Source organism: Dermacentor albipictus, chromosome 8 (assembly GCF_038994185.2).
Source record: "Dermacentor albipictus isolate Rhodes 1998 colony chromosome 8, USDA_Dalb.pri_finalv2, whole genome shotgun sequence".
NCBI classification, from domain to species: domain Eukaryota; kingdom Metazoa; phylum Arthropoda; class Arachnida; order Ixodida; family Ixodidae; genus Dermacentor; species Dermacentor albipictus.
Window position 1 is genome coordinate 69,357,156 of NC_091828.1, and position 27,128 is coordinate 69,384,283.

The 27,128-nt window shown below is 46.9% G+C and overlaps 1 protein-coding gene across 7 annotated transcripts in view; it reads left to right on the forward strand.

The window, feature by feature from the left end:
• LOC135914494 (low-density lipoprotein receptor-related protein-like) overlaps nucleotides 1-27,128 on the forward strand; it is a 172,151-nt gene that overhangs the window by 124,684 nt on the left and 20,339 nt on the right. For 6 of the 7 annotated variants that reach the window (XM_065447372.1, XM_065447375.1, XM_065447374.1 and 3 more), the window contains 2 exons: nucleotides 12,208-12,384; nucleotides 12,940-13,116. In XM_065447372.1, the coding sequence (XP_065303444.1) occupies nucleotides 12,208-12,384; nucleotides 12,940-13,116 (354 nt within the window). The remainder of the gene's footprint in view (nucleotides 1-12,207; nucleotides 12,385-12,939; nucleotides 13,117-27,128) is intronic. The other variant, XM_065447377.1, reaches the window with a different exon arrangement.

Sequence of the window (27,128 nt, forward strand, 5' to 3'; positions counted from 1 at the left end):
CTACGGATGATTGCGGAACAAATTTATGCTAAAGGAAAATGGTCGTCTTGCAATTTCATAGCAGCAGAACCTTGTGAAACTTGTAAAATAACACTGATATTGGCTACATGGCGCAGATTCGTAGCGATTCTGAGGTGCTTGTGCGCAAGGGTTATTAATGAAAGAGCGCGTATTACTAATCCAGGATGTTACGATGTCTAGCTCATATACGGGGCGCTCTATGTAGGCGAAACAAGGGCTCACATCGCTAAAACCGCATGCGAAATAGCTCTGAAGGCCTGTCAGTACACTCGTTCGGCGTCTCCGTGCTTGCTCTGCGACAGGAGATGTTACGCGAGGTCCGCACGCATATCACACTGTATCCTCTGACAGTGACCGCTTTCCACTCTTGGTATACTTCGCCGCAGTACACTGTGCATGTTTGATTGCGCAAGACTGGTGCCCTACGGCGAAGCTGACTTTAGGCAAACGGCATTCTCCAAAGCTCGAGCCATCTTGACCGTCACTGCGGATAGAAAACGCATACACGTTCAAGCAATTTCAGCTGCATCATTTTAACGATGTTTACCCCTCTTTACTAAATGAAGAATGATAACGTACGCCTGTGTGGATGATTTAAAGTTGACAAAAGGCCTGGTAACCTATGTGAAGTTATTCGCCTTGCCGGCCACGCATTCTGGCGATTGTGCGGCCAGCTCAGCTAGGGACGAACGGAGCTAACAACTTTCTTGCCTGTAGTACCTAGGCGAAGATAAATCTCAAGGACCGAAAGTCCCCACATTTCTCTCTCGCAAGCACTCCTCCTCGCGCATGCACAGAAAGAGCGGAGAAATCCAATTATGAAATGCTCGAGTCCAATGCCTCCTTTACTAGATGCCTGTCGCGTCGTTAGTTTTTCCCTTGGTGCGGAGGTTCCTGTAGTTCAGGATAGTCGCGGAGAGATGGCGCTCGCTGCCGCCCCTACTTCCTGTTGCGGAGGCAATGACGATTACTAAGCTAGCACGTGTTCGACCAATGGCTTGACGAGAGACCACGGGTCCTGCCTTTGCGATCTCAACAGGCACCGCTAAAATCTCAGAGGCAGGGAAACGTGATTGATGTTTGGAGCAGCAGCCGCACCTAGCGCTCGCGGCCAATCCTTGTTGGAGAGGAGGAAAGAGACGGGCCGGAACCAGCTTCTCAGCTCACGCAGCAGGCATCTTCTGAAGGAGGCATTGCTCTGGCCCACGCTGACCACTGGTTGTATGATTTTTCCGCAGTAAGTTTAGTATTTGTTTGCGAAACGTCGTACAGTAGTAGTGGTGTGGTATGTCGGCTTTTGGTTTCGGTGAACTCTGGTAGTTTGAGACCCATATTTCGGAAGAATTCAGTTGGGCTGACGATCGAAATATTCAAGTGGCGTAAGGGCTCGGCTCGTGTTCGCCCTTTTAGGCAGCGTCATCACATCACGCATGCACCTTTACTTGAAGGGCGTCGTAGGCGGAGGTATTGCACAAGTTCCTCGCCACGACTTACGTTACGCAAGTAATATAATGCTTCAAGTAGTATTTCATCACAATTGTTCAGGCGTCCTTGAAATGTGGCAGCGCATGTTTTCAATCGTGTTCAGCTCTAGTGCGCTATCCATGACTTCATGCGATTTACTTTTATCGAGGGTTTTACGACAATTATCGCGTAGTTCTGGGAACCTGACTGACCTTTAGTGACATCACATTGTCTGGCAGAATTCCACAAACAAATATGCAGAGTTGATGTTTAATATTATTGGTACTAAGAGCGCCATAAGCACGGTGAGTTGGGGCTAGATACCGTGCCCTGTGATGTTGAGCTGCATTCCTGCCCATTTGTTTACGCTCTTAGTTTAACAAGTGGGACGCAGGGTTATGTACAAAGTTCGGACGAATGAATGTGTATATGCTTCCGCAATAACTCCACCGCAACACATTTGTGTAATGCGATGAAGCAAACATTGTATTGCGGTAACGGGTAGTGTGGCAGCCCTAGTTTCAGATTCTATATCCCCGTCACCCTGAAGATACAGCGCCGTCCGCTTTGCTGTCATGTCAGGTGCTCTCAAGCTCTCTATTTGCCGGTACTTTTGTTTTCACATGCTAAATGGTTTCTCCGCAATATACGTACGTAGCACGGTGAAGCTCATCAAAGTTGACAAATGAATTGACAGTGTCATTACCTGTAGCTGTTAGCTTCCTGGGTCAAAGATGAAGATGATGTGTAAAGCTTGTCAATGGAAAAATGTTGCTGAGAGGATGAGAGAGCTTTTGTAGAAGATAGCAGCTCCATGCAGTGCTGCTGCGAAGCTTTCAATGTGGGGCAATGGCTAGTTGTTGGGGACGGTGGCATCAAACGCTGGCAGGTCTCGTTCAAGCGCCAGTCACCTTGAGTCTTCTTGGGAGCCATGTGCAATAGACATGCTCATGTGCTGGAAAATGGATGCGCGATTCCTAGTCCCAACCTTTGCTTAAACACACGGCGAGCAATCATGAGCTGGTCTGCAGCTATGCAATGTGATAAAGCATGTGTAGAAGATCAAGTAGTGAGAGGTGTATGCACAGATAAATACGTACCTAAATTCATTTAAGGTTTGCTAACCTGTATGACACAGTGGCGCATCCATGTTGGGGGATTAGCCAAGAAAGAGCATATACCAATTTGCACATACCCTGTGCAAATTGGTTGCAGTTGGTTGCCTACTACGCCATCAAATTATCAGCAGAGGTTGTTTATTTTTTGTACATACCCAGTGACCCAAGTTGTCACAAATACATATGACGAGAAAATGACAACTGCCAAGCCCTGGGGAAGCGGCAAAGAAAGTGTTTAAAAAACTGGCAACAATGAAAGAGGGCGATGTGTAGGGAACTGATGGTGCAAGATAATACACAACCAAAAATATAAAAAATTCAAAACAACAGAGTTGTGATAACTTTTGCATACCTTGAAAACCCACCTTACTCATAATTTTTATACAAACTGCGTGTTCTCTTCTACGGGAAATATTTAGGCTAACAGTAATATCGAGCTAACCTGCCTTGCGTAAATTCACTCCATGCTATGCCTGCAGATTTCTTAATATTACCATGCTATCATGGCCTCCGCTGCCTTCGACCATGTTTCCCTCCCCATGGCAGACATTCTGTTAAGTTCAGTGCCGATTATATGCTCTTACGATTGAATGACCAATTTGCATTGTATATCAGTCCGACTCCACCTCAGTTAATCTCAACCAATATATTGGCTACACTCATTTGCTGTCTAAGGAGTCTTATACGGTGCTCTTATCATAATGCTAAGACTGCCATAGTCTAGTTCAGTAAGCATTGCACGGTTCTGTTTGTTTTCAAGTTTCTTTGTTTTCCGTCAAGTTTCAGCTACAGCTAAGAACTATTAGAATGCACTGATTGCGTAGTTTTCTCTTCTAGGATATCAATAAACTGAAGTAGGCACTCCAAAACATTCTTCTTTGATGTTATCCTCATGATCCAAATCTCCTGTGACTACTTGTCCCAGGCAAACGTACTTATGAAACAGGTTCAAGAGGCTGTTTACCAATCAAGGTTTCATGATAAAGAAAAAGGCAATAAAGGATTATAGCACCAAACAGAGGAAAATGGCCATTCGAAACAGCACATCACTGCTTGAGATCTGCATGCTGAGGGGATTCCAAAAATAAAAACATGCACTGTGTCCAGCAGCATCTACAGACGCTTTGATGTGCTGATCTGGGCCACACTTCCACAGTTGATGTCACCTGAGGACATTGCTTGGCAAGGAGTCACCCCTGCTGACAACCATGACTAGCACTAGGCTTCCGATCTTGCCTTGTCTATAGCTGACGAATAAGCAGCAGGAGTTAAGGAGGCATGTCAGCGAGCATGACATGTTAAACATCTCAGACTCCTCCCGGTGATTATGGTCAATTTGCTTCGACAGTATTCATACCGTAACCATATACTCTACGGCATGCTCTGTTACTGCTATCAGTTTTGAAGCTTCACCTAACAGTGCTGCTCCTGTAAGCGTTTATAACACAATGTAAAAATTATTACTCCTTGCGTTTCCTCTGTATTCGTTTTACTCTCTCACGGCCGCTCGATGAAAGCATAAATGAGCATGCCTCCTGTGCCACGCAGATTTCGGCAAGGGTTTGAAGCAGGTGACAGTTGCTTCCAACCAGTTTGGCATGGATGTCTCTGTTCCAGGATAAGTCTATGGGAAGGCGCTGACCAGCATTGTAGAATTGATTCTTTGATTGTGTTCGATTAGGTTTGTGCCATGCTTACACTTGCCTTTTATCATCATTCTTATTTTGATGCAGTAAAAAAAATTGTTGAAGCCTTCCTAGGAATGCGTTATATGATGGTGCCATGATGGTGCTTTCCGCTGCTGTGCGGCAAAAGTGGAACAAAATCGTCATTTGTCTAGTACCATCCCTTTCCATGTGACTTAATTAGAAAAGCACAGTGCAGCACAGTTCAAAAGGAATTTCTCAGCATGGTACATGTAGCAAAGAGTCCATATGAAAACTCTGTAAAAAGTCTTTCACACGTTATCCTTACTTTACGGATGAGGATTACAAAGAGACAATGAAGCTGATGATGGTGCTTTCAGCTGCTCTTATTTCTTTACAAACTACCACGGTACTCGTGAAGAAGAAAAGTATGCAACATAAGGAAGCTAGTCTCATCTCTTTATGTTTAATGAAAAGTAAAGCAGCTAAATGCAGAGGATTAGAGGAACATCTAAAAGTAAGGGCACCGCATTTGTGTGATGATGGTAAACTGTAGGAAATTGTTGTATGCTATGAAGGCATTCAAAATAATGCTCAACCTATTGGAAGAGTTAAATAATATAAAAACTGAGCACTGGCATACGCAATGCCGGGATTGGTGTAAAGAATGCAAGTCAAGTCCATCTTTTCTTTCCCACTTGAGCTTTTCCAAATGCACTAGTCCCCAAGACTGCTCTACACTTCGTATATGTCTTGCGGTATATCCATTGTGAAGAAAACGTGTGCAGGGACAAAAATGATCGTGAAGTGAGGTGTGCCTCTCGGAATCACTTTATTACCCAAAGATTTGGGAGAAACCGTATGCTGAAAGCTACACAACGTAACTTAGTCGACTTAGTCTGAAGTTTTGTTTACATAGAACACATATAATGAAAGGACAATCCACGACCTTCATCCACGTTCTCCCTTTTCACACTCCCAGTCTGCCAATAATGTTGTCATCCGATAACGGCCGACACGTCAGGTGCCGTAAACACGTGAAAGTGATCGTACGAGAATGTTGCTCATGCCTTCGCAGCTTATACCCACGTCCACCATCGCACGCGTTTTCTCGCACTTCTCCCCGGCAGTTAGTTTATACGCTATTTTCTCTCAAACATACCATCATCAAACCATCAAGCGCGGCGGAGATTTCCGTGCCGCCTGCTATCGGAGAGGCGCCTATTATATTTTAACTAAAAGAATGCACGGGACCTGGCAAATGACCCAGCACCCACATACATGCCTACAATCGTGAACATATGAAACACATATTGCGACTGTTTCTACGCTGCACATATCACGCTGCAAAACGTACTACAGAGAGTAACTGAAAGCACACAATTTGCTCGTGAGTTTGGATGCCTCTTACCTTGATGCGGCCATGTCTCAGTCATTCTCGCTACAAAATTTACGTACAGTCATCAGCGGAAGAAAGACGATATGGCGAGCACTGTTTATCTATGGCGAAACTTGCGACGGCGAGTAAGTGCAAGCATACGAGTTCCACGGCAATCTGAGCCCCTCTTACCTTAATCACGCAGCTATGTATGAGCGATTCTGGGTACACTATGATTGAGCAGGGAATACACTTAAGGGCTGAACGGTTTCTTTTTGTGGCGTTTTATTCGTTGACGACTTTACACACGAATTCGAGTACGCAGCCCAACAAGAATTACCAAGCCACGCATATCCAGGACGCCGTCTGCGAGCCGGATGTTTAAATCACGTGGTTTGCAATCGAGCGCTTGCAGCGCCGCCTTCTGTCTCGTATTTTGGTTGGCTGCGATGAATCGGGACTTACTTTTTGCAAAGGGAGCAAGTGTATATCAGCATTTCATGCGTCACTTACTCCTTTATTTGTCGAGTGTGGTCACGTGGCTCAAGTCCTGCAATGCGGAGAAGCCGCCACTAAGGCACTGATATAGAAGTTAGCAAAGATGAACAAATATTTTCATAACAGCGTGCCATGCACTGCATCGCCACAGCTAGGCAGCGTCATTATGTGGACGAGTGCACACACACGTGCTTCTGAAATTGCAGTCATCTTTTCTATGCATTATTTGATTAAGGCTTTTTTCTTTATCATTCATGTTTACTGTCTGCCACACACATGTTTTGTTGGGTGCCCTTACTTTACTGTCTACACTAAGGTCTTCGAGGGAAAGCTAACACTGACACATACAAAATCGTTGTTTTCACGGTAAAGTTTCTGCTTAACAGTTAACACAATTATTTTGTATGTGTTACACGTGTATGTGTTGCACCTGTGTTGCATCAGCACCTGTAGCTGATGTTGACTGAATGAGCCATGATCATGCAAGCATGGGTCATGTTTTCATGTATAGTTGTGCTTCTTATATAATATGGCAGACCTCTATGTAAGTGCCCTCCTGCCAGGAGTGTAATAACACACAAATCCTAATCCTAGACCAATTGTAGATAGATAGATAGATAGATTATGGGGTTTTACGTGCCAAAACCACTTTCTGATTATGAGGCAAGCCGTAGTGGAGGACTCCGGAAATTTCGACCACCTGGGGTTCTTTAACGTGCACCTAAATCTAAGCACACGGGTGTTTTCGCATTTCGCCCCCATCGATATGCGGCCGCCGTGGCCGGGATTCGATCCCGCGACCTCGTGCTCGGCAGCCCAACACCATAGCCACTGAGCAACCGCGGCGGTTAGACCAATTGTGTACACTATCTTGTTTTCCATTTGCTTTGCGCACTTTCAATGCAGTGTGACATTCATGCCTAGAAACAAGTGGAAAATGATGGTTTGCGTGTGATCTGTACATAGACTATTGCATGAATTTTTCCTATCATTTAGACTTCAGAGAGCACCTTGTCAAGGCCAACGGAAGTCAGCGACATTCCCTCTGGTGCAATAGGGGTGACAGTGGCACATAATCTCCCCACTAACAGCAAGAAACAGACCTGCAAAGGAACCTCCTGAGTGTGAAGACAACATTTTTCGGCATGATATTCAAGCCAGCCGGTCTACATGTCCCCCAAATGCATTATACAAGGGCATATGGGTATCCAAGAACAAAACATACATGCTCTCGAAAAATACGTGCTCAGTATATTGCGCCCAGAACCAAGCAGGCCATGCCAAAAATATTTTCTGACAGTCTCTACAAGATGATTGCAGCCAAACCTGACCTACTTAAGCTTCCAGCACTGTTACCATAACCATTTAAAACCGGCAACACATTATTTGCATCCGCCAACTCGCAGAACTGCACTGGATTCGGAAACAGCCACAATATTAGCAGCCAAATAAAGAGGGCGGTGCCTTTGGTGCTTTGGAAATCAAATGATGCTGCCGACTTTACAGACACCTAGGCATCATCGTATTGTAAAGTACTGCACCTGGCTGACACCTTTGTCACCGTACAAACCCTGAATGTTGCCGAGCTTCAGATGCCACGGGACTGGTTATATAAAAGACGTATGCATGCCCCCACCTGTTTCCACAAAGTTGGGCACAGAACACGAACCTGAAGTCCGGCCCGCCGTGGCTCCTCATACATTTTCGCACGGACCCAAAATATCTCGAAGACGCCTGTCGCAAAAAAGAACTGAAGAAGCAGATGGAGCAGGAGCCGCGTAGCTGATTACTGCGCAGTTGTATTCAAACTCCGCAAATGCGAATACACCGGGCAAGAGTCAAGTGAATTGCTGCACGATACAGACACAACAAGCCGCTCACACAAACAGAAGATTTCTGTGATGTTTGCATTAAGAAAGAAGGGCTCTACGCAAGCGGTGTCCGGATAATGAAAATGGGAACCTGGCCACAGCAGTACATTGAGATATCATACTGAAATGATGACGGAATCTGTCAAAAAACTGACAGTGACTTTGACAGATGCAATAGGTTAAATTGAGCAGCTGGAGAAGCAGCAAATTGCTCACTGCACTCCTCCTTGCACCTGAAGACCAGCAGCATGGAAAGAAGTAGACATGTGACGCTTTGTGACGCTATAGGGCGTCGCGTTGTGCTATACCATCGCTGGACCTTGGCGGAAGCTCGTGGCGAGCTTCTGTTACCCATTGCCTGGGTGCAAGGGGTTGATCAACGCGCACACAAATGTAGTCGGATTAATTCAAGTACAACCGGCTTACGTACAAGAAAGGTTACCCTCAATGTTCGTCTGGGTAAAAGGACCCACAGGGAGACCAATAACCATATTGAAAAAGCCAGGGTTTTTGGTATGCACCTAGAATACAACTGCTTGGAGGCCTCGGTATGGGACTGCGTCCTTGTGAGAGAGTTCAATGACCGCGCTGTTAGGGCCGGCGTTCGGTTGCGAATCCCTGTAATCCAGCTTACTGGTGGCCCCAGCGCAGAAGTCGGTTGTTGAAAGTCGGTCCTGGGGGATTCCAACAACCATTCATGGCCGAGGGGTGCCTTAACAATGCAGACGGCTGCGTGTCCATGTAATCCAGCTTGAGTGGAGTCGGCCTCTGGAAAAGAGCTCTCCCCAGCTCCTAGGGGTGCGTCACGGGCAACGTGCGAGTTGCTTCGCATGCTCGCACAGCTATGAGGGGGAGCTGGGACTGCAGCAGCAGGGAGAGAAGCCCTGCTCTAGCATGTGCTCTCTCCTGTCACCGCTTCCCACGGGTTCGGTGTCCATAAGAGGCAAACGGGCAAGGCGTAGGGAGTACTCCGAGACCATTAGCGCTTGGCAAGTAAATCAAACCAAATTATAAGAAAGCCATTGCTGAGGGGCAGTGGCACCAAGCATGGTCGGGCCTAGAAAGTACCAGGATACGTTGGCTGTTTAAACGCTGGTAGGCTCACAGGGAGGAAAGGGGAAGAAAAGAACTAGGACTCACAAGGAGGAAAAGAACAAGAAATCTTACCAGCAAATATGCGACGCGATTATTGAGCAAAATGGCAACAAAGAACATCAAGCCGAAAGTCATAAATGCAGAGATAGTCTCCTAGGTTGCGGGAATGGAAAAGAGACTTTCTATGAGCAACTACTTAAGAGGAAAAAGCGAAATCAGGAAAGGAACAATTTATGATAACTGAAAGGGAAGCTCTTTATATATCGAAGCGATATCAGGACGCCTTGGAATAAGTACTTATAAGGGGAGATACAACAAGGGAAACGAAGCAGGTGCTTTGTTCGGTAGAGCTAGGCACATTTTTTGTTAGAATGGGAAGATACCTGCCCAGCCGTTCATTAAGCCACGTGTGGCCTCCTTGAAGCGCTTCGGTTCACCGAGTTCACTAAAAAAAAACATTTGCCCGATAAAGGGGCGATTAGAAGATTGGTGGAAGCAAACCGGGGAAACGAAATGGACGGAAGCGCACAAAAAGAATGTTACGAATACAGGCTGAGATAGTTTGGTGATAAGAATTCTTCGTGTTTCCTTTTTTATCCGAGGTAGGACATCAGGCAATATTATAACAACAGCTTCATGGCGCAACCCACTAGCCTGCTTGAAAAGGGACGCTAATAGCATTCATCTGTCCATTGAGTCGACAGTACCTTCAGGGATGTGTGTTCTAGAGCACGGGTTGACATGCGTCATGCGCACGCACACTTAGGCCAAGGCGCTCATATAATTGGCACAGGTTGGTTCTGTGACCATGTACAGCCTATTTGTTTTACTCAAGGCACACCGAGTTAAGTCGGCGCGAATTTCATAAGGTTATTTTTTACAGAAATCGCCTGTTACAACGAGTACTTGTGTACAGTTATGGGTTGACGGTGTTTCACCATCCAGCAAATGTTATCGCTCAGCGCAGAAGGCGCCTGCATGTATCGGAAATTTCTGGAATGTTATCGATGGCATATCCCATGGCGTAACCGAACTTTGCGTAATCTGGCTGTACGTATGCTCGACACTAATGGCGTAGTACTTCCTGGAAGACACGCAGGCACCAGCGATTTCTTTGTAACCTTCGATGACTCAGGTATAAAGGCCGACGCGCTTGACCCGCTGATAAATTTTCGACGATCACCAACAGTATTCACCGTTACCTGTGCACTTTGAGTGCCGCCTCTTTCTCTTGGCACATGGGCGCTCAGTAAAGAATTCGCCATTCACAGTTTTGTTGCTATGTTCTTGACCGTCTCTACCACGTAACAACATGTGTAACTGATTTCTGAACAGCCGGCAACGCACTGAGTTGCGGAGCTTCGCACAGCCTGGAATTCGTTAAGAACACGCTGCTCACGTCGGCGTTCGTAGCCGGCCCAGTATTAGTAAGCTCGCCCATACCTTTGTAAACGCCGGCTATTCTTGATATACGGATCGGTTCCCTATGTTCCCCGATAGACATTGCGCTAACTTGTTCTGTAAACGTACACAAAAATTTTTGCTGAAGTTGGTCGTCAATCTTTCAGCTGACATGACAGGCAGGACCGAATGTGATAAACACTCATCAACAGGCGCAGGCACCATTCTTTTTTTCAGGACAGCGTGAAACAAGCGACACTCTCGGATGCGGGAAATTGGACGGCCGAACCTAAATGTGGAAAAATATCAGTCCCTAGCTGGTAAATCCTAAGTATTATGTCAAATTGGGTGCTGCAAGTAAAAGAATCGGAGTATTGTGTCCTCTATCTTTCCTCTAAGATAACGTGAAAAAACTGCTCGTCAATACTTCTTGCAGTAGTGTCGCAGGCGCGCTTCTGCTCCGTAGTCATATTATCGTACCCAAGAAAGGCTGATCAGCAAGATAGCTTAACTAGTGTTCGTAAACATGATGGAAAACGAAGTAAACCATCGCAATATGCCTATCGTATCCAAATATTACTGTTTCAGAAACTGTCATTTAGCCCCACGAAATAAATTACTTTCAAGTCAACGCATCGCTCATATTGTCCTTATCTGCAACTACATTTGCTTGAAATGTTACTTGTCAATTTTTCGGCTATTTAACTTCATTCACACCAACCAAAATAAATAATGGTCCTTCTCATAGCCTAATCATCGGCGTGCAGTTCGTCCATAACTAGGAAAATTGCCTTTGTACTGTAGGTTACGCTACGGGAGCAATGGTCTCGTATGCGCCAATTCGCTTAAGATCTTCGACAACATTTTCTTAAGCATACACTGGTACGCACCGTAAGCTCTGTTCATTGTTCGCTTAATTACCATTTCATCTGAAATAGAAATTTTGAATGACACTGGCATGCACTAGCCAGCCTTATAGACTACTATAAACGGTGCACAAGCATACTTCTTCTATTGCTCTAAAACCCGCCGTGGTTGCTCAGTGGCTATGGCGTTAGGCTGCTGAGCACGAGGTCGCGGGATCGAATCCCGGCCACGGCGGCCGCATTTCGATGGGGGCGAAATGCGAACACACCCGTGTACTTAGATTTAGGTGCACGTTAAAGAACCCCAGGTGGTCAAAATTTCCGGAGTCCCCCACTACGGCGTGCCTCATAATAAGAAAGTGGTTTTGGCACGTAAAGCCCCATATATTATTATTCTATTGCTCTAAACATATTTCCTATAGCCACAGTTTTTATCAAGTCGAACTACCGCCCCTTCTGCGCCTGGTGATGATGCCGCTTCGACTACCACGCGATGGAAAACGTGCTGCTAGCGGCCTTTGCGACTTCCCGTATCTCAATTATCGCTTTAGACGACCAATGTTCATCTTTCCAAGCCCTTCACGATCAGCAACGAAAGTAACTGCAAAGATATCACTGAAACACTTTGCAAAGGGGTAGCTTTTACAGCCCTATACTTTTCTTTTATATAAATTTAACCTTATCATTGTTCACACGAAGTTTTAACGCTTCTTTCGCAGTTTATACGAGGTCCGTGGTGTGCCGTCATATGCGCTAGAGATTGCGCAACAAGCAACATACTTGTGATTGTGACCAAACGTTAGCCTTTCATTTTTTGCGACTGCAAATTCCTCACTTTTTTTTCCCTAGCATCCCAACGCGGCAAGAAAAAGAGCACTGCGCGCCATGCCATTGCAACGACAAGGAAGCGGACTGCGCTGTTGCGGACACCAGGTGCCACTGCGTCAATGGGCGCCTTGAGTTCTTGGAGACGGGAAAATGCGCCACGAGCAAAGACGACTGCGGCACACTGCTCGTTCCTCCAGTGTAAGAACCTCCTTCTTTGGCTGCATTGTGACGTGCCATGCACTAGCCAGCCATAAAGGCTACTCCAAACGGTGCACAAGAAATACTTGTTCTATTGCGCCAAACATATACTAGGAATATTTCCTACAACCGCACTTTTACAAACTTCAACTACCACCCCCTCCTTACTTGGAGATGATGCCGCTTCGACTACCACGCCATGAAAGGCGTGCTGCTAGCGGCCTTTGCGACGCCCCGTATCTCACTCATCGCTTTAGACGTTCATTCTTCATATTTGCACGCCCTTCGTGATAAGGGATATAAGTAACTGCAAAGCTATCACTGACAAGCTTGTAAAGGGTAGGCTACTACTGCGCTAAACTCGGTTCTTGTATATAAATTTAACCATATAGATGTTCACACGAAGTTTTAACGCTTCTTTCGCTGATATTATGAGGTTCATGGTGTGCCGTCATATGCGCTAGAGATTACGCAACAAGCAACATATTTGTGATTGTGACCAAACGTTAGCCTTTCATTTTTTGCGATTGCAAATTCCTGACTTTTTTTCCCTAGCATCCCAACGCCGCAAGAAAAAGAGCACTGCGCGCCATGCCAGTGCGACGACAAGCAAGCGGACTGCGCTGTTGCGGACACCAGGTGCCACTGCGTCAATGGGCGCCTTGAGTTCTTGGAGACGGGAAAATGCGCCACGAGCAAAGACGACTGCGGAACACTGCTCGTTCCTCCACTGTAAGAACCTCCTTCTTTGGCTGCATTCAAAATACTAGTTGCTAAGACACATTCTAAAACCAACACCATACGTAAGTGCCGTTAGATGTGGCAGTATGCAGCCAGCGTCTGTGTGCAATGCAAAATAGAAGTGAGCGCTAGATTAGGCGGCGCCATAAAAGCAATCTATTTCTCGCGTAGGCCCATAGTAAAACAGTTTTATTTTTTTACTAGTGAACAGAGGTCACTAGAATGCCTTTAGTGATGTCTAAATTCAGTTTTAGCACGTTTATCGCTTTTCAAGAAGCTGCCCAGCCCATCCATAACCACACGTGCCCGATTCAGAAAACCGCAAGTCTTGTTAACCAGACACTGACTATGGGTAATATCGATAAACACTTGAAGGCTCTACAATACCTACAAGCTTGAACATGCGTGTCAGTTTCTTGTTTGTCCTTTGTTGTAATGTGTGGCACTGTAAACAGCACGATCTCATACCACATGGCCTCGCTCGAAGCCTTATTGAAAAATCTTCTTTAAAAGATAGAATTTCTTCAAAAATTTACTCGAAGCTAGAAAGGTCGTCAGTTGACTGGTGCTCCAAAGTCGGGCACGCACGCTAGAAAGTAAACATTATTGCGGATCAAGATGTTTCGCCAGATGTATGCGCACTCTCCCCTGATACGTTTTCACAACAGTGCTACTGAGGCTCGGAAATGTGGCAACTATGTCTAAACAAAGCATTTATAACTGATATCTAGCCTTCGCAGAAATAACGTAGCGCATGAGTCCGGCGCTGGAAACATTGAGACTATCGTGCACTGACATCCGTCTCTCCCCACGTTGTTCTGTGCGGAACAGGCACTCCTTTTATCGGCCAAATGTCTTTCTTGTTCCTGCAGCTTATTCGAGTTTATAAAAAGCCTGCAAAGAGTGAACGAATACAGACCCTGCCAGTGAATTCTGCCATTTAGCGCTGTGAAAAAAATACACAACTGCACAACAATACAGAGTAGGCCATCTCACCCCCGTTTGTATACGGCTATTAATTTCTCCAAGAACCACCAATCAATAGGAAATGTGCAAATAATGCGTGTTTAACGAGTGAAGAATCAGTGTTTGTACACCAGTGAGGTAGTGAATGTTTTGAAAGACGGTTGACAAAATGATTCTGTTTAAGTAACTTGAGGTTCTGGCAAGGACGATGACTAACACCAACAGCCACGCAGGACAATAAACTTCAGCGTTCAGTGCAGTGGCTGCAGTTCACGAGAAAACGAATGCTGCGCGCACAGCAGTTGGCAGACTTTCTATGTTTCTTGAAGCTCAAGCAGTCTACACTGGTGTCTCTTCAGCCGCTCATACTTGTACTTACGAGGGAGCACCTTGAAGCTAACCCATTTCACGCCTGCACTAGCTTGTGAAGGCCAGCCATGGGTTGTCTCTTGAGCGTACTCCACAAAGGAAACAATACCTTACCCTACGCAACGTGTAATTTGACCGCTCTGATGCAGGGTAGTGCTTCACTTATAGTTTGCTGTAAACGTTTGGCGTTGGTTGTTTACGTGTGCGACCAAAGAATTTCCCGCTTATATTCAGCGATTCCTACATACCTTTTATATAGACTTCCTATAGACCATAGTTTCTCACGCTACAAGCTGCTACTCTGAAAACGCCACCGGCGCTCCTTTACAAGCACAATTGGGAAAATGTTCGTAATCATCAGAAGTCATTCTGGATAAAGTGAAGTACAAGTATATATATATATATATATATATATATATATATATATATATATATGTAGGAACGACGCTGTTATGCGCCCTTGTACTTCACTTTATCCAGAATGACTTCTGATGATTACGAACATTTTCCCAATTGTGCTTGTAAAGGAGCGCCGGTGGCGTATATATATATATATATATATATATATATATATATATATATATATATATATATATATATATATATATATATATGTATATATATATATTGTAGTGAGTAATGTGCATGTGACACTGTGCGGACTGCCCCCACTGCGGTGCCAGACCCGAGCTCACGCTGGTGATGCGAAGCGCTAGGACTCGTGATCGAGATCTACCTGCGATCCCAAGAACGAGCTGCAATAAACCCTGTTTCATTTGGTGGAGGTGCGGAGTAACCTAGGAAACTGGAACTCCGAAGCCGGACGCTACCGACTGCTGCGACCATGCCTGACGAAACGACCCAGGAAGTTGCACCACCACCCCCGGCGCTCATCGTTTCCGGTTCGTTGCGCGAGCGTAATCCTGCCATCTTTAGAGGCACCGATGATCATCACGTGTAGGATTGTTTGTCATCTTACTAACCGGTGAGCCAGCATAGCAAGTGGGACGACGTCACCAAGTTTCACAACGTGCTGTTTTACTTCACCGGCGTCGCGAACTTCCGGTTGGTTCCGAAACCACGAACAGGAATTCACAACGTGGAGCACATTCAAGACAAGTTTCGCAGAAGTGTTCGGGTGCCCCACTGGGCGAAAGCTTCGCGCAGAACAACGCTTACGGGGGCGTGCGCAACATCACGCTGAAACTTTCACAAGTTACTTCGAAAATGTCATTGACCTGCGTAAGCGTGTGAATACTTCAATGGCAGAAAAGGACAAGATAAAACACGTTATGAAAGGAATTGATGAGGACTGCTTTCAAATGTTGTTAGCGAAGGATGCGCGTACCGTGGCGCAAATCATCAATTTGTGCCAAAGTTTTCACGAGCTACGGAAACAACGCATGTTAGCTCGGCGCCCACCGCCTAAGGAAGATTCGTTAGCAGCATTGGTTATTGGCGACAACCACACAACTTTGCTGACGAATTTGTGCACGAAGAGGTCGCGCGACAGCCCTCGATTTCGCCGACCACGGAGAAGTCTTCTCAATATTTGGCTCCAGCGATCCGAGACATAATTCAAGAGCAAGTGACCGAAGTTCTTCCGCCTCCGTGTCAGCCGGATCCCGTGGAGGCGCCTCTAACGTATGCTGAAGCCATTGCACGGGCGCCTCTCCCGCCGGTGTTCTCTCCTCCGCCTTCATCTCGCCAGCCAGCGGCTCCCTTTTTCAGTGCACACCAGCAGGATCGAAATGCTTCGGCATTGCTGACAACCGCCCAATATGCTACACCAGCAGTACTCCGGGACATATAGCGTGCCTCTGCCGCCGGCGTTTGCCGGCCTTCGTGGGCACCCCGCGACCACCCAGCTCCGGCTTCCGACCATTCCGTATGCCTCAACGACCACCACCGGAAGTCTACGCTGCTGATAACATACCAGCACCGCAGTCACAGCTCTACGGTACTTGTCGCTCACCTTCCCCTCGCCGGCGCTCACTCTCACCCATGTGTCGTAGGCCCAGTTCAGTACTACTGAGGCGGAAAACTGGCATCCGCAGTTCCTGAGGCCCGAACTGCGTCATCATCGGAACATCAAAGTCCTCATTTTTTCGCCGCTAACGTTATTGAAGGGTCCGTTGAGGCCATCAAATCTCTTGCGCTCGTCAATACAGGTGTTGCTCTATCCGTGATTAGAGAGGAGCTTTGTCGTGCATTACGGAAAGTGACCATGATGCCTTCGGTACTATTGCTTAGAACAGCCAGTGCACAACAAGTTGAGCCAGATGCTATGTCAACTGCCAGGGTGGTAATTCGAGGCATTATGTATTCAATTGACTTCTTTGTGTTAACTTGTTGCTCTGACGATGTTATTCTCGGTTGGCATTTCCTGTCGCACCATCACGGCGTCATTGACTCTGCACGTGCTGAGGTTCAATTCTTCGTTCTGTGTGATCTGCGATCTCACGACTGTCAAGTTCATGATGTTAGCAGGATCTGTGTAGCTTCAGATACTGACCTTCCCCCTCACAGCAATGTATTGGTCTCTCTTTTATGCGCATCGCTTGCCGAAGTGTCATGCATATTTTCACACGCTTACGTCTTCATTCGCCACCAGCCTATATTGTTGCCTTTCGCCCTCCTCATGGTTCACCACGGTGCCGCAGAAATACCGATTTCTAGCCCGAATTCGTGCACTTTGGCTTTGCACTGTGGCGAGACCCTTGGTACCATCAAGACTGTGGACGCCTATATTATTGTGCATTTCTCCGTTGCCGACGACGTGTATACTGCCAACGTAATAGCACTGACAGCCCATATGCCATCTAACCGTGTATCACCGGATGTTTTTGTCGCTCTGTTGGCTATGACCTCGAGCCGACATAACATGAGCGGCTAATTACTGTTTTAAATAATTTTCACGCCTCTTTTGTCTGGAACCAAGCATCATTAGGCCGCACAGGTACCATTTCTCACCGTATAGATACGGAACATCACGCATCATTACGCCAGCGTCCGTACCGTGTGTCATCCACCGAGCGTCGTGTCATCACCGGGGAACTTGAAGACGTGCTTGAACGCGGTGTTATCAAGCCATCCTGCAGCCCTTGGTCGTCTGCCGTAGTACTCATTGAGAAAAAAGATGGCTCGATTCGTTTCTGTGTGGTCTATCGTCGCCTCAACAAGATTACACGAGAAGATGTCTATCCTCTACCGCGCATAGATGGCGCCCTGGATTGTCTTCATGGTGCCGAATCCTTTCTTCTTTGGACTTGCGATCGGGCTATTGGCAAGTGTCAGTGGTTGAAGCCGACCGCTCGAAGACAGCTTCAATTACGCCCGATGGCCTGTATGTGTTTACAGTAATTCCATTCGGCCTCTGCTGTGCGCCCCCGACATTGGAAAGGATGATGGACAATATTCTGCGTGGCCTGAATTGGAAGACGTGCTTGGGTTATTTAGACGACGTAGTAGTTTTCTCCCCAGATTTCACCACTCACCTCTCCCGTCTGCGGGAAGTCCTTACTAGCCTTACCACAGCCGGCCTTTAACTTAACTTGAAAAAGTGGCGCTTTGGAGCCCGCCAGCTGACCATACTTGGCCTTGTCGTGTCCGAAGACGGCATCCTTCCAGACCCTGACAAACTTCGTGCTGTCGAAGAATTTCCGCGGCCGACTACAGTGAAAGAGCTCCGAAGTTTTGTAGCTCTTTGCCCTTAGTTTCGATGCTTTGTGCGCAATTTCGCCTGCATTATCGCTCCCCTGACGAAGCTCCTGGCTGGCCCTGGTGACCTTCGCGACTGCACTCCGGCATGTGACCAGGCCTTCACCACTTTGCGTCGCCTGCTTACCTCACCACCTGTTCTACGCCACTACGACCCACCTGCACCGACCGAAGTTTATACGGATGCCAGCGGCGTTGGTCTTGAAGCCGTCCTTGCGCAACGCAAGCCTGGCTTTCCGGAATATATGGTTGCATATGCGAGTCATACCCTCACGAAGGCAGAAACCAATTATTCTGTCACAGAAAAAGAATGTTTGGCTATAATTTGGGCCTTAAACAAATTTCGCCCTTACTTGTATGGCAGTTCGTTCGACCTTGTAACTGACCACCATGCGCTCTGCTGGCTTGCGTCACTGAACGACCCGTCAGGGCGTCTTGGACGTTGGGCTCTTCGGCCCCAAGAATTTGACATTTGCGTTATCTATCGATCCCGGTGCCAACATTCTGGTGCAGATGCGCTCTCCCGTTCCCCCATGCGATCCGACAAAACGCTACTCTCATCCATAGTGTGCCCGGTTGCTACGCTTGCTGTTACTGACATGCCGTCTCAGCAGAGAAAATATCCGTGGATGGTGTCTCTCAATGACATTCTTAACAGTTCTTCAACGGCTACACGCCCCAAAAACCTTAGTCGCCAACCCACCCACTTCGTGCTACGGGACGCCATCTTGTACCGCCGAAACTATCAGTCAGGCGGTCGCAAATGGCTGCTGGTCATTCCCCGCCATTTGCGTTCTGACGTATGCACGTATTTCCACGCCGACCCACAACAAGCTCATGCTGGCGTCCTGAAAACCTACGAGCGGCTTCACCAGCGGCACTACTGGCGCGGCATGTATCTTGTGTCCGCAAATACATTCGGTAATGTGCAGCCTGTCAGCGACGCAAGACATCTCCTCATACGACAGGCCCTCTGCAACCTTTACCGTGTCCTGCACGTCATTTTGATCTAGTTGGAATTGATCTTTATGGGCCTCTCCCATGCACTGCTAACGGAAATCGTTGGATAATTGTCGCAGTAGACCACCTCACAAGATATGCCGAAACTGCTGCACTTGCTTCGGCTGCTGCTCGCGACGTTGCCGCATTCATCTTGCGGCACTGCGCACCGCGAGTACTGCTCAGCGACCGAGGCTGTGTCTTCTTGTCCGAAGTTATTAATGAGCGACTCACCTCGTACCGCACTATTCACGGCACCACTACGGCGTATCACCTACAGACTAACGGTCCAACAGAACGATTCAACCGCACTCTTGGTGACATGCTCACCATGTGTGTTGCGTCTGATCATTCCAATTGGGACGATCTTCCTTTCGTGGCGTACGCATACAATACAGCCGTTCAGGCTACCACAAGCTTCTCACCATTTTACCTTTCTTATGGACGTGCACGATCCACTACCCACGACACCGTACTACCATATTATCTGGATGCCTCTGAATTCACCTCTCTTTCCGAAGTTGCTCGCCATGCTGAAGAGTGCCGCCAAATGACTCGCTCATACACGTCGGATACCCAAGCAATCCACAAAGATCGCCACGGCAACAATCAGCCCACACAGTCCATCGCCGTGGACTCTCACGTCTGGCTTCGGCTACCCTTCATAGCTCCAGGCCTTAGCCCAGAGCTTGCTCCGAAATATCAGGGTCCGTATCGGATCGTCGCGTGTACATCGCCTGTGAATTATGTGGTCGAACCGGTGACGCCATCTTCGGACAAACGCCGCCGTGGCCGCCAGATTGTTCACGTCAGCCGCCTGAATCCTTACCACGGCCTCCTTATCGCATCATCACCTTAGGTCGCCAGCATGGGTCCTCTTTGCCGCGAAGACAATTGTAGTGGCTAATATGCATGTGGCACTGTGCGAAATACCACCGCTGCGGCGCGAGACCCGAGCTCGGGCTGCTGATGCGAAGGGCTAAGAGTTGTGATCAAGAGCTACCTGCGATCCCTCGAACGAGCTGCAATACACCCCATTTCAATATATATATTGCTGAACTATTATATGTCCAGTGCAGGACGAAGGCCTCTTCCTGCAATCTCCATTACCCTGTCTTGAGCCAACCGATTCTGACTGGCGCCCGCGAGTTTCCTAATTTCAGCGACCCACTTACTCGTCTACACTCCTCGACTACTCTGCGCTTCCCTTCTGTTGGCACCCATTCCGTAACCACAATGGGGCACCGGTTACAAAGCATGCGCTTTACATGGCCAGCTTGGCTCCATCTTTCTATGTTGAAGTCAATTAGAATATCGGCTACACCCGTTTCCTCTCTGATCCAAACCACTCTATTTCTGTCTCTTAACGTTATGCCTAGTATTCTTCGTTCAATCGCTCTTTGCGCGGACCTTAACTTGTTTTCAAGCTTCTTTGTCATTCTCCAAGTTTCTGCCCCATATGTTAGCACCGGTAAAAGCACCGATCTTATCCCCTTTCTTTTCAATTCTAACGGTAAGCTTCCAGTCAGGAAAGGACAATGTCTGTAGTACGCGCTCCAAATCATTTTTATTGTTCTGTAAATTTGCATCTCATATCAGGATCCCCTATCAGTAAATGAGCTAGGTACACGTACTCCTTCACCGACTCGAGAGGCTACTGGTGATCCTGAATGCTGGTTTCTTGTCAGGTTACTGATCACTGTCTTTGTCTTCTGCATATTAATCTTCAACCCCGCTCTTAAACTCTATCTGTTAAGGTCATCAATCATTTGTTGTAACTCATCCCCAGTGTTCCTTAACAGCACAATGTCATCTGCAAACCGAAGATTGCTGAGATATTCGCCGTCGATCCTTACTCCTAAGCTTCCCAGATTAATATTTTGAATACTTCTCCCAAGCACGCAGTGAATAGCGTTGGAGAGATTGTTTCTCAGTGATTGACCCCTTTCTTTATAGGTATCTGCCTGCTCTTCTCTGTGGTGAATTAAGGTAGCTGTGGAATCTATAGATATTTTCCAAGATATTCATTTTAACCTAATGTACTCTTTGATTACTTCATGCCTCTATGACAGCTGGTATCTCTACTGAATCAAATGCGTTTTGGTAATCTATAAAACCCATAGAGAGAGGCTGACTGCAATCGGCGGATTTCTCGATTGCCTGATTGATTACTTGGATGTGATAAATTGTAGAATATATCTTCGTGAAGCCAGCAGGTTCTCTTTGTTGGCTGAAGTTTAGTGCTGCACTTACTCTATTGAAAATCATCTTGGTGAATATTTTATGTAATACTGCAAGCAAGTTGTGGGGCCTAGAAGTTTTCAATTTTCTAACGTCTCGCTCTTTGTGGATTAGTATAGTGTTGGCATTCGTCCAGTTGTCTGGGACCCTTGAAGTTGTGAGACAACTCGTATAAAGGACGGCCAACTTTTCAAGCATGATGTCTTCGCTATAATTCATTATATTTACCGCTATTCCATCTTCTCCTGCCGTTTTCCCCCTTTCATATCTTGCAAGGCCCTTCTAACTTCATTGATAGTTATGAAAGCAACCTACGTAATCTGTTCCTTACTGCTTCGAAGTGAGGTATCTGGGCTGCTCTGGGTACAGGGCAGTATTGAATTCCGGTGCTGCTTTTACTGCATATTTGCGATTGGTGATATATATATATATATATATATATATATATATATATATATATATATATATATATATATATATATATATATATATATATATATATATATATATATATATATATATATATATATATATATATATATTGTAAGCATTTATTGTAAGCCTCCCGGCCACGAGCAAGTCATAAGTCTCTCTTCTACGGACATCACCAATGGCGACGTGTTCATCACTCCTTACGGTCGCTGTCTTGCCCGTGGGATTGTCTTCGCTTCCTGCATGGTGCGGTTCAAAGAAAGCTCTGCATTAATCATCGCTTTAAATGCCACCACTGAGACAATCCTCCTACCTCAAGGCTCCGCAGTGACCTGTTATGTGGATACCCAACCAGTCTCCCTGCTTCCTCTTGCCGCCTCGCCAGCTCTTCCTCAACAGGACAAATCTGCTTCATCTGCCCTTACTTCCGTGATAAGCCCTGACCTTACTTCTGCTCAACATGAAGCGTTGCTAAAATTCCTTACGAAGCACCAGGCCTCCTTCGATATGGATACTTCGTCCCTCGGACAGACTTCCGTTGCCTTCCATCGTATCGACACCGATGGCCAGACTATTGTACGCCGTCGTCCCTACCGAGTCTCTTTGGCCGAACGCAAAATCATCGAGGAGAACGTCGCCGATATGCTGAAAAGAAACGTCATACGTCCCTCCGCCAGTGCTTGGTCATCACCCGTCGTTTTGGTGCAGAAGAAGGATGGATCCGTACGATTTTGTGTTGACTACCGTGCGCTAAACAAGATCACCCGTAAGGATGTATATCCGATGCCCCGTATCGATGACGCCCTTGATTCGTTGCAAGGCGCGCAATATTTCTCCAGCCTTGATCTTCGCTCCGGATATTGGCAAATCCCAATGCACGAAGCGGACAAAGAAAAGACCGCCTTTTCTACTCCGGATGGTCTTTATGAGTTTAATGTAATGCCTTTCGGTCTATGCAATGCTCCCGCCACATTTGAAAGAATGATCGACACGGCCCTTCGCGGCCTCAAGTGGAAAACTTGTCTATGTTACCTCGACGACATCGTCGTGTTTTCCTCGACTTTCACTGACCATCTGCAACGCTTAGATGAAGTGCTCACATGCCTTTCTAATGCCGGACTTCAACTAAACACGAGGAAGTGCCGTTTCGCTAGCACAACGATTAAAGTCCTGGGTCATCTCGTTAGCAAAGACGGCATCCACCCGATCCGGATAAAATTTCCGCGGTGCTCACTTTCCACGTCCACTTCGTGCAAAAGAACTGCGCAGCTTCATTGGACTCGCCTCATACTTTCGACGTTTTATCCGGAACTTTGCCTGCATTGCCTCGCCCCTCCACAAGCTCCTTGCTAGTTCCAGTTCCTTCGATTGGAACGATCAGTGTGAAGCCGCGTTCCAAGAACTCAAGTGCGCACTAACATCCCCACCTGTTCTTTGTCATTTTGATGACCAGGCGCCCACATTAGTGCATACTGACGCCAGCGGTCACGGAATTGGTGCCGTACTGCTGCAGACCACGAATTTTGCGAAAAGGTTGTTGCATATGCAAGCCGCACTCTCACTTCCGCGGAAAAGAAGTACTCGATAACCGAACAAGAGTGTTTGGCTGTTGTCTGGTCCATTCAGAAATTTCGTCCATACCTCCACGGTCGACATTTCACGGTTGTGACCGACCACCATGCCCTTTGTTGGTTGTCGACGATCAAAAACTTGTCCGGGCGCCTTGGCCGCTGGATACTCCGATTGCAAGCATATGATTTCAATGTCATATATAAGTCCGGACGGAAGCACCAATATGCCGATGCTCTTTCACGATGCCCATTACCACCACCATCGGGGCACATCACATCACCTTGTCAAATTGGCCGCACGGAGGACGCTTCGTCTCTTACACCGATTTCTTCCTTGACTTCACCAAACCGCCTTTCAGTGCTTTCCACTCACCAGCGCGCCGATTCCTATTGCCATAGTATCATCAATCGCCTTAGCGGTGTTTCATCTCCTCCCAATGCCAGGCTACGGAAGCAACTCAAACTGTTCAAGTTTGAAGACGACGTGCTCTACCGGTACATTTTTCACCCAGAAGGCCATCGATGGGTTCCCGTTCTACCGCGCTCTCTTCGCGCTGCAGTTCTGCAGGCCTCGCACGATGACCCGACGTCAGGCCACTTGGGTTACAACAAAACACACGAGCGCATACGCAGCCGATTCTATTGGCCAGGCCTTTCCACGAGCATAGCTAGATATGTTGCCTCGTGCACGCTTTGCCAACACCGTAAGCGACCTCCTACTGCTCCGGTCGGGACCCTACAACCACTTCCTTGTCCAGCACAACCCTTCTCTGTCGTCGGCATTGACCTTTTCGGGCCACTCCCACCTACTCCAGACGGCAACCGATGGATCGTCACTGCTGTTGACCATTTGACCCGGTACGCTGAAACAGCCTCAATACGCTCAGGCGCTGCCTCAGAAGTAGCGGCCTTCTTCTTGCAGGCTGTCTACTTACGTCACGGGGCGCCTCACGTTCTTTTGAGCGACCGAGGCAAGGCATTCCTTTCAAGCACTCTTAATCAAGTTCTGCAAGCGTCCAACACCGTGCACAAGACAACGTCTAGCTACCACCCTCAAACCAACGGCCTAACAGAGCGATTTCATCGCACGCTGTGTGACAAGCTATCCATGTATATTCAACCTGATCATCGTAACTGGGATGCGATTCTCCCATTTGTAACATTTGCGTACAACACGTCTGTTCAACGGACCACCGGATACTCTCCGTTTTTCTTAGTATACGGCCGCCACCCAACCTCATCACTCGACGTTTCTTTCTCCTCTGGCCCCGTCGACGCTTCACCATTCATTTGCGCCCAGTTTGTGTCTCGTCTTGCCCAATGTCGTCGTCGCGCCCGTATGAACACTGCAGCCAGCCAAGACGATCGCAAATATCGGTACGATGCCTCTCATCGCGCTGTTTTCTACCGTCCTGGTGACGATGTGCTCCTATGGACCCCTGCGCGAACACCCGGTTTATGTGAGAAGCTTGAGTCTCGATATCTTGGCCCCTACAAAGTCATCGAGCAGACCTCGCCGGTGAACTATCGCGTTACACCTGTTGAGTCCCCAACCGACCGACGCTGCCGCGGAACAGAGATCGTGCACGTTTCTCGCCTGAAGCCCTTTCATATCCGTTCCACTGTATAATGTGCGGCCAGGCTGGCCGCTTCCATCCACGGGGGAAATTAGTGTAAGCATTTATGCGGACTTCATCTTCATCTGTACAAAGTCATCATCAATCATCGGCTCGTGTTCGTTTTTGCGTCGGCGCCATTTTTCCTTCTTGGAATAAAGCGTCGTCTCAACCGTGGTATTTCAATATATATATATATATATATATATATATATATATATATATATATATATATATATATATATATCATATAGAGCATCCAGAGCATCTATCATGCGTTTTTCGCACCTGTTATCAGCTTTTCTTTATCGAAATGAATACTGATGTGTGTCGTGCTTCCGCAGCTGAGTGCGCTCTCTCTCTCTCTCTCTCTCTCTCTCTATATATATATATATATATATATATATATATATATATATATATAGAGAGAGAGAGAGAGAGAGAGAGAGAGAGCGCACTCAGCTGCGGAAGCACGACACACATCAGTATTCATTTCGATGAAGAAAAGCTGATAACAGGTGCGAAAAACGCATGATAGATGCTCTGGAACTACGCGAAGCACTTAACAACATGCGTTTGCGCCTAAGGATTATAGTTGCATAAGCTGCATTTGCCCGCAAGCAGGAAAAGTAGCACTCGAAACAGGGGGTGACGTCACTTTACTTTCATATGTAAAAGACGATTCCGCTTGGAAAATCATTTCATTTGTGTTCTGATAGCGCTATCGGAAGGCAACTTGTAGTAAGGAACCCCGAAGAGCAGCATGAAGACGATCAGCTGCGACGGATACAGCAACATCACTATGCACAATGGCTTTATGCTCAGGCGAGGCAGGACGCCGCGGTTACTGTCCAAAGCAAGCCACGGACATTCCATTCCATGAGTACCTTCCATTTTTGATGCATGTTGATGTAAGTTGCACAGCAAACTGGTTTAGACCGTATCGCACTTTAAAGGTTGCGTTCAGGTGGAGCTAGTTCAGGCAACTTCTCCGAGGCTAAACCTGCTTCCAACGAGGAAAAAAAAACTCGTTCTAATCTTTCTCTTACGGTGGGACTTCGCAGACGCATCGTACTATTGTGTTCCTGCAAGGTCAACGACGTCGTGTCTTCCCGTACAACACGTTTCAATGGTGAATAAATGTTCCGCTTTCTGTGAAATGTCAACCGAGGTGGCTCGGGGATGCGCTCGTCGCTGAAATTTGTTGGTCGTTCTTTGTAATGCACAACGCATCCTTTACAATGATGTCATATCACGGTCTACTCTGCCGGAAATTCCAAAGAAAAGTGAAGCTATATTTGGACATGACATTTTTGGTACCGGTTAGTAGCCAGCATTTCCGCATTCCAGTTTTAGCAATTATTTATTTTTGCTTGAGCATGTTTGTTTAAAGCACATGAAGAAAGTATGAAATATGCTGTTCCTGCATAATTGCAGCTTCGCTAAATATTTACATTCCACTTAAATGTCGATGGACATAAAGGTTGATCCAGAGCAAGGGCAAAGGCCTTTTAAGGTAAGATTCATTAGAAGTAGTTTATTCGCTCGGCTCCAAACCCATGTGTTACCCCGTCTTGTGCTGCCGTGCTGCCCATTTGTCGACGTTTATGCTACTTCCTAATGCGAAACTTGAGCGCAGCTGTTTTGGATTTTCGATATATTGAGGCAAAGAATTCGAGCAGAACATGTATGTACAGTTAGCGCAACTTTTTATTCTTAATACGCATTCCTTTTTCAAGAAGCACACAATCCCAGTTCTTGATTGTTAAGAAGGAAGCTTTATGATCCGAGAAATCGATGGATATATGCTCGACTTGCTGCGCCAATGCCTTTTTCGGTGTAGCGCACCTCTGGCTTCGGGCAGCTACGGTAGTGGGCCTCTGCTCGGGAAGCTCGTTTAGCAGCAGTGGCGGACGAAGGACTTCCACAGCTTGCTGCGCTCATGGTTCAGAAAGAACTCGCTGACAATAAACTATTTCTATAGGAAGACGCATTATATTGTAATATAAACCGTCTGTGGGCGTCGGACAATCCGACTCATGTGGAACATATCGCACCAAGCGCCGTAAATGGTGCGTACCTTGGCTCG